The 13,531-nt window shown below is 40.6% G+C and overlaps 1 protein-coding gene across 2 annotated transcripts; it reads right to left on the minus strand.

Annotated features, from left to right (window-relative positions):
* LOC110985838 (excitatory amino acid transporter 3-like) lies at positions 1-9,740 on the minus strand. Of its 2 annotated transcripts, none has more exons than XM_022247220.2 (9): positions 9,434-9,740; positions 7,209-7,614; positions 6,686-6,846; positions 5,089-5,131; positions 4,464-4,738; positions 3,675-3,908; positions 3,211-3,405; positions 1,500-1,634; positions 1-1,338 (listed from the first exon to the last, which is right to left on the minus strand). In XM_022247220.2, exons 2-9 carry the CDS (start codon positions 7,578-7,580, stop codon positions 1,155-1,157), a joined length of 1,599 nt encoding a protein of 532 aa, XP_022102912.2. In that variant the 5' UTR covers positions 7,581-7,614; positions 9,434-9,740; the 3' UTR covers positions 1-1,154. The 2 variants fall into 2 exon arrangements, with proteins under 2 accessions (XP_022102912.2, XP_087000585.1); XM_087144459.1 differs by lacking the exon at positions 9,434-9,740 and adding an exon at positions 8,854-8,874.
* Positions 9,741-13,531: the final 3,791 nt, after the last annotated feature.

Consider the following 13,531-nt stretch of genomic DNA (forward strand, 5'->3'; position numbering starts at 1 on the left):
TTCTCTTTAGACAAGATGGCCTCTTAAAATATGAACATATAATATTCCATCAATCATAGCTTATACTAATTATAAAGGTTCATAATTTACATTTTGATTAAATACAGAAATTTCCCTTTATCCGTTAATTGTTTTATGGTTCAAAACTTAAATACAAGATACACCGTCATCCCTCTTCACCTTGCGTATAAAAAGGAAAAGATAAATCTTATTTCATGCATGGTAAGTGAAAAGAGGTCAACTCTCTTGTAGTTTATGTCTTAACGCGCGAAAGCATAAATGATGATAACAATGTATGTACGAACACAAAGTAATGCCCAGAGAACATTTCGTTTTTATGGAGGGTGTCGCCAACACTTACAACGGAGAATCTTTTAAAGTCAAGAGACAGCAAAATTGGTTTTCGCCTCAACTTCGAAGTTAATTACGTTTTCAGTAATCTAAAAAATACAAAATTTTATAAAGTAAATAATACTTGAGACATATGTAAAAAGCAACAGTGAAATCTACACATAGTCGCCATAAAATCGAGTATACAAGATTAGGATATACCAAAATAATAGTTTATCTAAACAATTAGTGTTGTCAAAACATGCACCATATATTTTTCCCATATACATTATGAGCCTCAAGTTGTCGCCACAAACTAAATTCCTGAAATCACAAATAGCAAGCGATTGCCAACATTCTAATTACTGTTATATCATTGATGATCAAATTTACTTTTTACGTAGCGTCAAAGATCCGAATCAGTGACCCAACTCATAGCTAGCAACATCTACGTATTATCTGTGTATTTAACATCTAATATTAAACGCAGTCCCACAAAATGAGAATTCTGTGTAAAGACTCCATTTTTATCCTTGTGATTCAAAGTGTTATAACAAACCTGAGAGCCCGTGGTTTCAAAGACCACAAGTTATGAATACATTTGTACGGAACTAACATGAACAACACATTTAGGTGTTCTACTGGAGTACAGTCTTGAGAGATTGAGAGGATGCATTAGAAAGTCTTGGCTACGGCTGGAAGCTACACAAACGTATGTGGGAATGTCGCTGCAGCCGTTAGGCAATGGCTAGCATAAGCACATGCGTTAAGGTAACCGTAGCCAAAATGGTTGGAGGCAACCTTTAATACATCAGTTCAAGTCCTCACAGTTTGGTATTGAACTCTTTCAGCGTTGGGTGATACTCCGTGCCAGCATCGGTTAGGAAGTCCTTGTTATCATTACCGTGGAGTCGATCCATGGCAGCGAGTCGTTCACGAGACCGGTAATGAACGATGCCCGCTCCAATGGAATCACCAGCTACATTGACAGTGGTACGGATCCGATCTCTGCAATAAAAAAATACTGGTGAAGATATAGGTTGAAATCCAGTTTTATTGTATGCCATTGCACAATAAAAAACACGCGTGGGCTGCAATCGTCGGCCTCCGTAGTTTTCCCCAAAGCTTTGGCTGGCCAATTCGGATATGATATTCAAATGACTACTTACAGGAACCAATCAATGACGATGATGAGTGTGACGTCTTCAGCCGGGAGACCAACTGCGTTGAGTACAATAACCAGTGTGACGAGGCCTGCTTGCGGTACACCCGCAGCACCAATACTAGCCAAGGTGGCTGTTATACTGTAACGAGATTAACAATTCGCTCTGAGCTTCAAACCGTAACTGATCGGTGCACCAAAACATACGTCTGATACCCCAAAGAAAGCTATAATGTGCCGTTACGCTTTGTGCAGCACAACCATACAGGAAGGATAGACTTCCTCCATTCACCGGCTAATAAGGCCTTTATTTACACATTACAAGGGAAACAATGACTATCTGAAAGAAGAGGACTGACGCCCTTTTACGTATAATGAATTTTACTTAAAGGTTTTTTTGGGTAAAATAATCGTTAAAAAGGTCACAACGACTACAGAACGCATGACAAAGAGTTTTCAGCCTCCAGTCTCATTTCCAGGGGGCGGCGAAGAGGGAGGCTCCCTAACTTAAAAGCTCTACCTATTTGGCTTGTCCGTTTGTTTACACTGTGTGATCAATAAGCTTAAGATGCTATCTGCTTAATCTCTTGTTGATCGAAACTCTTATCTCCATAGGAGTTAGTTTTAACCTAGAAGACTTTGAAAGAGGTCCTTGTTTTTATTAAAAAAAATATCTGAATTCAGATATCCTCTTTAACTATTTTACAACCTTAATCGTGAATAATGACTGCAGCGTCGTGCAGTAACATTATTATTTGTTGAATAGCGCCCCTCGCTTGTTTACCTTTGGATAAGGGAGAGCACCTTGCACGGACACGTCGAGCGTCATGAAAAAAGAGAACTCCGAAGGAGTAGTCGTGGACATTCTGTATCGTGAAATTTCATATCCCTGACTCCACAAGTGTCGGTAATTATATTATGAACAGTTATTCTACATTTGGGTCTTGTGGGGGGGGGGTTAGGGACATACGTAAGCATTATTTCAGGGGGGTTTAAAAAACGTAGGTTTGGATTGCATGCACATGTGTTTACTTGCGTTATGTGCGTTGTACATGTACTTCATGTAAGCCATCATTGTGCATTGTGCTTAAGGCGATTTATTTTATTTTTTTCCTTTCATATAGTGAACCTCAGTTACTCGCTCATTCACAATGATGGTATAAGGCGCGAGATGGCAAGATGTCATCATTTGAAGTTTTTTGAATAAACAAATGGTGGATGAACAACTGCAGAAGTCTGTATGGTGTATAAATTGAGTGTTCAGACGTGGAGAAATTTATATGTGACAGTTACAATGACCACTGAAAAGCTTCAAACAATAATCACTGGGTACAATGGTACAATATATGCTGTGCACATCCTGCATTTGTACGTGTAATGTGATCTACACAGATGGTTAGGTCACAAATATTTTCTACTCAATAGAGAGTTGAAACTGTGCTTCACTTTTCATGAAGATTTTGTGCGCATTCATTGTCAAATTCTTAGGTGTGTGTGCAACCACAAAATTCTGGGTAACATCCACAAAAATCTTCTCGCCATTTTACTGCGCTGGTGCCATCACATTTGTCACTCAATAAATACACTTGTAACAGGGTGAACATCCCGGCAATTCAAACCCACAGAAACACCTCACACTGTACATATGTGGCTATTTTCATATCCTGGACAAACTTGATCAGGCTTTGTACCTACTTGTACCACTTATCTCACTTTACCTAACGGTTATGACAGTAGCCACGTCCATTTCCAAATTGTTGACTTGGGCGATAAAGATGGCGGCCACTGCTTCGTAGAGAGCGGTTCCATCCATGTTTATTGTAGCACCAATTGGTAGCATGAAGCGTGTGACACGCTTGTCTATGCCATTGTTCTGCTCAAGACAGTTAATGGTCAGTGGTAACGTGGCCGAGCTGAAATAAAATGAGATTGTACAGACAGTTCATTCGAGGGATATTTCGTGAAGTTATTTTCGAGCTTTCCTCGTTGCTTTGCTTAATATTAAAACTCTGCTTCTGAATGGCAGCCTTGTCCTGTTATACTTTTGTCATCAGGTCGATGACGGTATTATGACCGATCTAAATATTGTCAGATGTTGTTCTAGTTCCATTAAACTGCTCGTTATTAAACACTCAGACAAGACATTGTTAAATGCACAAAACAAGACGCTAGTATTTCCTACCTTGAAGCAGTGGCAAAGGCAGTCATCAGCGCTGGCGACACACCTTTCATGAAGACAAAGGGATTCTTACGAGTGAAGATGACAAAGATAAGAGGTAAAATAATGAGTCCGTGGATGAGAAGACCAGAGATGACGGTTGCCGAGTACAGGCCAATCTGACTGAAGACGGTCACCCAGTCATCCATGTCTAGAATCTTACCAAGGATGAGGAAGAAGATTCCAATGGGGGAAATCCTGTAAAGGTGATCAATCAGCAAAAAGGCATATATCAATCACATAGATTCTCGGAATAAGACTGATGCACAGTTTGATTCCGCACTAAGCAACTGAAGCGTTGTGTCTGAAGTCCCTGTCATAGGTTCAACATAGCACACACTCAGTTTTACAAAATCGCAAATTAAATCTCCACCCACTATTCAACCCATTCTTGCAAGGCATTGTCGAATATTTTTAAATTACCCGTTTTTTAAAACCTGAAACAGTACTCTCATTCTTATGGTGACTATAATCGCAGTGCCTTTTTACGCCATGAATGATATTACAACTTGAAGAACTGTACAAATCTGATAATTGTTATTGTCCATTTAGCAAAGTAGTATGGCGTCTGTTCAATCGACCAGGAACCCCAAGGGTGTCTCAATTGTCTAGCTGCCTCTTTGAAGGACACCTAAGTATGGAATGGCTGCAGCCAGACAGCCAGCGGCTTCTACAGGCACTTATTATTGTCAGCAGCATATCGCCCTTGAGTCTGTCGCCACCCAGTGTAATTAAGCAGGCTAGTATTCTTACCAAATGATGCAGCAAACCAGCCTCATAATAGTCTCCATCATAGAGTTGGAGAAGGCTTTGAGTGGTTCTCCCTCCGGCCCCATACGACCCAGCACAATACCCAAGGCACAGGAGAACACTACCAGGCCGAGTACGTTGCTTCGATCCTGGTACCCGCCCACGGACACCAGTGTGATCTCAGGCTCGAGTGTGGTACCCATAGTAACGCCGTCTTCGGTCGTCATGGTCCCAGATTGGTCATCTACCATCATCTCTGGTGTCTGAACAGTCTTGTACTGTATAAAATACAGAATAGTTGCCTGTTAGTTCAATATTCAATTTTGGAGTTGAGCGTGGAGATACTCCTTATTTCAGCCACTGTTGACACTGGTCCCGATGGACAAACCTTAAAACTTTAAAATCAACAAGAATAATTGAAGGTAGGCAAAAAAGATAAACATTAATAATGATGAGACGGAGGAAAGGGAATGCATTCTTAGCCCTAAAAGCGCAAAGAGGGGACTAAGAGAGTAATACGCATGGCGCTCGACTGTAGTTTCAGTTTCTCCATTTTATCACCAGCTAAGAGGCAGTGTGGACAAAGTGGACAGGCCCCAATACTCCGATGACCTTTGACTTTACTCACTGAACGGAAGCAGGCCTCCACAATATTTGGCGGGAACATGTTTCTGAAATCAAAAGGTGAAATAAGGAACAGTTGTCACTTCATCAACAACGTCGCACACACACTTTTAACTGCGCCAAGCGGGCAAAATAATCCTCTATTAAAGGTCAGACTTCAATCTATGCTGCCTCTTGTTCAAACCCTGAATCATCAGCTGGGACCGATGGGGATGTCACCCATCAGTAACCAGGTGGATTCTGTTTTCTTAGGGATCGGTGTATTTGCGTACAGTAACTACCACATTTTAAAGTTTTTGTTTCTTTTTCATTTTTGCCCTGCTCTAAAGCAAACCCCATGTGGACCTACTATGTTTATATCATAAAAAGCTGTCACTGAGCTACTGTAGAGAAAAAACGTTAATCGTCTTTTTTGGGAGGTGATGAATCTTCGAGGTTTTATTTTAGAACGCATTTGCCAACACCGGTATCGTAAACAAAACATGCTTGAAAACGAAACATGCTTGAAAAGAGTGCCCCGATGGTAATCGTGATTCCCACTTCATTCAAAAGCGGGTAAACACGAAGTCGTTTACAGAACCAAAGTCCTTACGTCAACAGGTCATTTGACTGGAGTTAAGGAAAAAGTGTTTGTGGCTGTTTCTTTGCAGATGACAGTTAATACTTTTGCACTGCAATGACCCTGTGGGCCACGTCATCAAAAAGTAATAATTCCATGTTTCACTTTTCCCCTTGAAAGCAACTTTTACTACTATATTAATTTAGAGTCGATTATATTTATCAATCCAAGCCAGACTTCTTGTCATCAAAAAATGGAAATCAGCTCCCTCTATTAACGAAATTAGGGGCAAACTTGGAAGGACACCGATATTGCTTTCTCTTCATCGCGGTAGAGAAGATGACAAGTGTATCAATAAGTACCAAAGCCAATAACTCTTAGAAGCCCACGACCTTAAGGTCCAAATCAGGGTTCTTTGTCTACAGACATTTGCTGAGCAGGGCCAAGAAGAGACCTTCAAAGTAAAAAAAGCCAATCTCTCTGGCACTTTAAACAAAGACTCTCCTTAACAATACAGCTTTAAGTAGGCCTATTTTTATCAGCAACATCAGTGAATGGTTTTAATTCCAATTTTATTCCAGTTTCCTTGAAGCTACGGTCAACAACCGCGTCCTCTGAGTGATATTTGAAGCGTTTCACTTAACTGGCACCTCTTTCAAAATATGCACAATTAAGTGGCTTAGTTGCACGAGGTATAAACCCTTTTCTTGTTTGCAAACATTGCGTTTTGAACAGGCAGCCGAAGTTGCAGGAAAAAATGTCTTTGGAAATACTTTCTTCCGAAAACGTACATCTTGCTATTAGTGTGAAAGAGCAAGGTATTAAAATGTTCTTGATTTTTTATTTCAAAAGCTGAAAAGGATTTTTTAAACACTCGGGAATTATTATGCTTCTGCTTTTGAAGTGACGACAAGCTGTAGTTTGCGTTCCACTGACTGGCAAAAGCTAAGACGGAGGCCCAGCAATAGAAATTCTATAAACAGAAGTGGGACCAAAATCTGATTACGAATTTCGTATGCGGCCCGTTGGGGCTTTAGTTTACCTTAGCAGATCCAGTATGGCGTCCGCTGTGTTGACATACTCCGTGTTGCCAGATCGATCAATATCCGTGGATTCTTGTCGATTGCCTGGTTGTATTGACATCACCATGACAATGCCAAGGACTACAGCTATGAATGTTGTACTGAAGTAGTACACCAAAGCCTGCAGAGTGGAAGTTGATATTTCAGATACAAATGACTAAAACTTAATATGGAAATATATTTAAGCAAAGGTATTTCTTAATGAATAGAAGTATATCTATTGCCATATTTGCAGTAATTTTTTATTTAAAGATATGGTCCTCATTTTCGAAAGAATATTTAAGAAGCTAGTGTATATGCATGACTGGATCTGCCAGAGGTAATACATGTATTACTGATATTTTGTGTCAGTTAATTTCAGTTTAAACACAATACAAAATTTTCACCTCAGTTCTGGAAAGTCGACGTTCTTGTACTAATTTACCATCATGTGGTAAATGGCTGGTATAAAAACTGCAGTGAGGGAGCAGTCAGGAAACTTACCTTAAGGCCGAGGATTCCAGACATACGTTTGTCAAGAGACGCCATGCCTGACACCAGACTTGAAACCACCAAAGGTATGATGACCATCTTCAGCATGTTTAGGAACAGGGTACCAGGGAAGGCGATGTAGGATATCTCCTTGGACGTAAAAGTCAGATCTGTCCCCAGCTTGATAAAGAAACCCACTCCAAGGCCGAGAAGAAGAGAAAGCAGAAGAAGAACGACTAGGAGATTACGGCGAAGAAAACCAACGCAGCAGGTACGCCAGGAGGTACGACGCCTTTCTGAGGAGGTGTCAGACATTGCTTGGGTGTCTGCCAGGTCTACCATGGCAGCATCAGTATCCTTCATCTCAGACAAGTGGGTTTCCATCTGTCGCTGAACCAGTGTCTCAATTTAAATTAATCTGAAAAAGTCAATATTTTCAAAAAATGATTACGCCTGACAAAAATCATTCCCACACTCCCCGTCCGTTCTCTAGCCTGTCGTATCCGCCTGTCTATTCCTAAACACTGACGACAGTTTTTGATGGGAATGAAAATTCACGACGTATATACTTTTGGAGAAAAATTCCCAGAAAAGATTCGAATCCAACTTTTGCTGAACCAGAGGACGAATTTTTTTGCCATCGACGTTACCAAATACAGCCTTATCATTCATGGGTGTGAAACGGCGGGAGCTTGTGCAAGTGATGATTGCGTAAACCCACAGAGAAATAAAACAGGTCTCAACAAATATTTGCTTGAGGGACGTAGTTTTCACGAAGACAAACAATATTATTGAGTGACCCTTTTTCGATGTTTACCCAGTGGTGCATCAAGATCTTAGGGGTTGCGAGAATTTGTTCTACAAATTATATAGTCAAGTAATTTCATCTGTAAAAGGCTCCTCACGCACCCCAACAAAAGTTGGTGGTACTATTTCTAAAGTGAAGGTTTTGAAGGTCACACACAACGTGAAGTTATTCAGAGCTGCTCATGCCATTAATAGAGAAAAATAGGCCCTTGAAAACCTTGTACAGAATAGATAGATGTGAAACTATAACGTTCTCGGTCCCAGCATCCTCACCAACAAACATATGCTTGGAGGATGTAGTTTTCACGGAAACAAACAAATGACTTCATCCCTTTGTCAATGTTGACCTTGTGGCATTTCCACGTCTCGGTTCGGGGGAGGGGGTCATGAAAAGAACTCTCAATCCCCCGCTAAGCAAAACGGTAGTACTCTTTCTAAAATTCTGCCGCTTTCAATTCCCAAAAATAGCAAGCAAGGCACACGATTGCCCCACTACACTTATAAACACACATATAAAAGAAAAAATTGTTCCAAGCTGGACACGCTACTTTGTTGACGCTGTCCTTCAAGTTTTTTAGTGTTTGAAGTTGTTTCACAAAGATTTCACAAAGCTTCCAGCAAGCAAAATTGAAATTACTGACCCGTAAAAAGCAACGATATTTTTAGAGTATGCAAAAGCACTTTTAACCCTAACAAACCGGGTTATTTTGGCCCATGCTACACGGGGGACCGGAGGAGTGGATTGTACCCCCAAAGAAATCCGCTGTGCCTCTCCTGATTTTTAAAAAACTTAGCATACATGTACAAACGCTCCATTTTAAATGTGAAGTTTGAACTCAATCAAACGTACGGTTTTGTTGATACGGTCATTTAAAGATCAAGGCTACATGTCCACTTGCGTTGAGCACCACAGTAGATCAGTTCATTGGCCTAACCGTCTCGGCAATATGTGCGCTGTGCAAGAACAGTATGTCCGATTCTTACAAAATTAGTGTCAAAATGACTGCAAAGAGTTACTCTAAAAGCTCCTAAAGGTTCAGCTCCTGAAAACAATGCACTGTGGTGATACCAGGAATTTGTTGGGGCGGCTCCTTTAGGGTTAATATAACCGATGGTGAAAAATGAAATCCTAGAGTTGAGTCGTTCAGGTGTGAATAGAAGTTCCCTCGAATTCCTTCAAGCAGTCATCTTTATGCTAAATGATACCGATGAATCCGATTATAAATCATAGCCTCTTATTATCAAGAACCCAGATATTAGACACCGACACTTATAACACAAACTTCAACTACACACACCTTGCTTCAACAAGAGTTTTTGATTCACACACAACTGCCTCTTTCACTGCTTCTTTAAGCACCACTTGCTAAATTCAACTTTTATTTTTCTTCGAGTTATTCATTTTTAGACATAAATTTCATTCAGCTTACCTTGAACCTTCGATACGTAACTGGTTCAGACGGGCACTGTTATAATCAGAGCTTTGCCGGCTGAGGTTTCCTATTAAACTGTCTCGTGTTGCGTTCACATTGGCTCCATCACAGCAATTTGATATCCATCCGCACTACTACGTCAACAAAATTTCAAAGGAATTGTTGAACCAAGTAAATGCTGCCCTGTCTTTTATTTGACAACTGTGCTTGACTTTGTTTCCTTTAGACAATCCTTGATTGATCCAAATTATTGATGCCCTTGGAAGCTGTCGCTGCCTATGTAAGTTGAGCCGTGTGGTGTATATTTTTGGAAAAAGAATTGTGATGCAAAGTGTCGTCTGGACAATTGATCAGGTCGAATCTCATCGTAGGAGGGTAATCAGGACTTCGTATTGCTGTTATTGGCAAATGACAAAAGAAGCAGCGCCAGTGTTTATGAAAAGCAACTGCTGACTCATCGTTTAGCAATTTTCTGCATGTCATTAAGAACACATGTTTCAAACTGGCTTCAGCTTGTTTAAATTTAAGAAATCAATTTGTCTTCTGCAAAAGACTTCCTTCTGTTACATGAATTTTGTGCAAGTAATCATTTTTTCTTCCAAGCGCCCTCTAGCGAAAGATTAGGATTGGCGAACAGTTAGATACTCCTGTGTATTGATTGTGGTTTACATGAAAGCAAACTCAATCTTCGACTCTCACTTGTAGTTCGTTTTCTTTTTCCGAAATGAGAAAACTAATACCATTGATAATCACAAATGTCACTTCATACTCATGCTTGCATCTAGTCCATCTTAACGTACAGAGCCTGTCAACAGGTGTCAATAGGTGAATTTCGAATTAACAATGTGATTATATAACGGGTTTTGCCCTCACCTAACGTATATATTAATAACAACTCAGTGCTTGTCCGAGAGCTTGCGAAAAAAGTCACAAGCTAACTTGGGTGGAACTCAGCTTACCAGTGCTGACGTCTTAACCACTCGACCACCGAGTTTGCCGGGGTCTGCTGGCCGGTCCGAGTCAGGTGAAGCAGCGTGTACCGCGAACTATTTTCAAGATGTAGGAGGTCGTAGGAGGTCCTACTCGAGTAAGCTTGTGACTTTTATTGCAAGCTCTCGGACAAGCACTGAGTATACAGTGTTTATTAATATATACGTTGGGTAAGGGCAAAACCCGTTATATAAATTATAAACACCCCAAACGCAAAAATACATCTTGATAACAGTGTGATCTCAAACTGTATTTTTTTCTCTTTGTCAGAACTCTTTGCTCGTACTAAAAATCCTGGTGACGGCACATTATTTGCGCTCGTTAAAAGTTAAAGAAAAACCAAACAGACAAATAATCAATTGACTATTTTGGATCATATTTTTATGCGTCTGTATGCCATCCACGACAATGGTGTACTCTTATTTCCAACTTTGTTATTCCTGACAAAGCAATAAACACGGAAAGCTTTTGGCCTTTGAGATTCTGGGCGATTTCTGCACGGGGTCGCGGAGGCGCCATCTGATTGTGAGGGGATTTATTCCTAATGTTGACGTCATCACTGAGGGACAAGGATCACCAGGGTGCGGCCTTCTGTTCTACCCACCATGGGCTCAAAGCTTAGTCACACCTTACTCTAGCGCCCCGAAGAAATTATCTAGGACCTTTTGGACTGGAAAACCTGACAGGTGTGGCATGGAATGAGACTGCATTGCTCATTTGACGTGCTTCTGCCAACATGAATTGGAGGATCAAGGAACAAGCTTTCTGAAAAAGTACGAATATTTCTTTTATTCTTTACTAACTGGATGGGCTGTATTCAATAAGCCTCGTGGTATATTGAACGCATTTAAGTTCCTTTTAATAATATTGTAGTGAATCTGTACATTTGAATTTTGTGTCACTTTGAGTTTTATGAGGATTAACAAAACGTACATTCAGTTCTACGTCACGTGCAATTATGTTGTATTGTTTCATTTTGTTCCATCTCAGAATCAAGATGCTGATTCTTCTAACGGATGATTACTGCAACTTACACGTTAGACAGTACTGTAGGCAATTGACCCACCCGTCTGGGATTTCAGTATGGCTTCAATCTTTTATTACTCAGAGGGTACAGTCGGCAGCTGGTCCTTCAAAACATCAAGGGAGATGTTACCCTGAAATCGTGGACTCAAGGCTCGCTGAGTAAATTCAAATCTGGTTTAACTGGCGGGAATTTTCTTTCGCACACGCAATGGGCCCGGAGCTTGACCAAAGAGAGGACGCAATTTTTCCCAGAAACTACGCGTCGCTGGTTCACGAACAACTATGAAACGCAAACGTTGCAGTCTCGCTACCAACAAATTGAGCACTCCCAACCAATGGCTCTTTTCAACCGATGAGGGCGTACTTGTGGGACTCAAGGATATCACTTCCTCAGTCGATCAAACACTTTTGCTCTCATCCAAAAATGTTTGATATGCTGCAATTCCTTCCCCCAAAGAATGGGACATTGTGAAATTTTCCCCTGTGTCATTTTCAATCAGTATTGCTGTTGAATGCTCAGAGCTTAAAGAGAACAAAATCCCCTAACGTTGCTAACATTGCAGCAATGACTGGGAAATTACGGGGTAAGAATTTAAAAAATCTTCCTGCAGAACACTCTCTATTTTAATGTACTTATTGCGTAATATTAAGGACGTTACGTAAACCTGGTAATAACCCTCATTACTGGTGCTGTGATCGAAAAGCCGCAAATGCAACGACTAACGGGAATTGCACAGAGTACAAAATGAACGATTTATCCTTCAGATGAATTATTTTCGACGAATTCTAATTCCCAGTTAACGTACTATAGTACTCGGTTGTATTTGTGGTTTTACGCTCTTTTGCTGCAAATATCCACCTTTTTTCGTAGAATATCTTATCTACAATGAATGACGTTATTTGCGAATGAGTGCAAACACAGACAGATATTTAATAATGAAACTATGGTAACACCCATGCGACTGGCAATGACGATCGTGACGAATTTCCGATCTTCAGAGAATCACAAGTCCAACTAATGGGCTCTACTTTCACTTTCCTCACTGTTTCTTCAACCTCTCTAAAACGTATTATAAAATAGGTACATAATTACAGATGTCCAATCATCAGTGCGACTGCTACTGGACACCGTTAGATACCGGATGGCGCAGTTCTTCTGTAGACGGTATACGAGAAAGACAAAGGGCGAGTCTTCGTACTGGTGTGCGCGGCGGGGGGGGCTGTACCCCGGCAGCTTGTTATGTTTGAGCCTCAATCTTCTAAGTAAGTGTTTCTACAGGCTACGTAACACGGATCTGTCCCCCCCCCCAAAAAAAAAGAGAAAAGGAGAGGGAAAAAAAGTGTACAGTTAATGCTGAATTTGTGAATTGTCAGCAACAGGAAATGGTTCCTAAACATAGATGTCGGAAGCTTTCGCTTGCCCAGCCTCACCATACGAAGTTGTACCCCTATAACGCACCCCATCCCTGAAAGTGTTGGTACCCTTATAACGCACCCCATCCCTGAGAGTGTTGGAAGCTGCGTGTACATTATATTGGAGCTACATTGATGATTTGCTTCTGTCTTTCATCTGTTTGAATGTCAATTTCTATAACAAAAACAATGAAAAATACAGGCGATTCACAGTAGTTCGCCTCCAAGAGTTTGCAACACGTTGGCCAATAACAGTGCGCGAAATCAGTTGACCCAGTGCGCGTTTGGAAAAGGTCGACAGATTTCGCGCGTTGTGATTGGCCCACAAGTTGATGATTCTTTGAGGCGCACTACTGTGAATCACCAGTATTGAAAGTCTTTACAAAATCGTTTATATTAACTATTGTGTCGGATGGGGCAGTTAATGGTTTCTTAAACCTTATAAGGGAAATGATTTGCAGTCTAAATTTGAAGCTTTTTAGAATGATTCTTTCTTGAGACTGTTTATCTGTACCGTGCCCCAGACGTTGTCTAATTAAAATAAGAATAGACAAGTTTTTATGATGATACACTGAAAGTCTGTCTTATCAGCACGGCCATATGCCAACTCATGCGCACACGTTGTCCATTTGAAATATCGAACTGGCTCATTAGAAAATAATAATT

The sequence above is a fragment of the Acanthaster planci genome, linkage group LG12 (genome assembly GCF_054643075.1).
Source record: "Acanthaster planci isolate LZ-2023a linkage group LG12, COTS_SCS, whole genome shotgun sequence".
Taxonomy (NCBI): domain Eukaryota; kingdom Metazoa; phylum Echinodermata; class Asteroidea; order Valvatida; family Acanthasteridae; genus Acanthaster; species Acanthaster planci.

What these genes read in the sequence shown, in the direction of transcription:
- LOC110985838 (XM_022247220.2), bottom strand. Translation starts at nt 7,580, where the DNA reads ATGGAAACCCACTTGTCTGAGATGAAGGATACTGATGCTGCCATGGTA. An exon ending in CTGGTTTGCTGCATCATTTG is followed by an intron (nt 3,909 to 4,463) that starts GTAAGAATACTA and finishes TCACCTTTACAG; the next exon opens with GATTTCCCCCATTGGAATCT. An exon ending in GCCTTTGCCACTGCTTCAAG is followed by an intron (nt 3,406 to 3,674) that starts GTAGGAAATACT and finishes ATTTTATTTCAG; the next exon opens with CTCGGCCACGTTACCACTGA.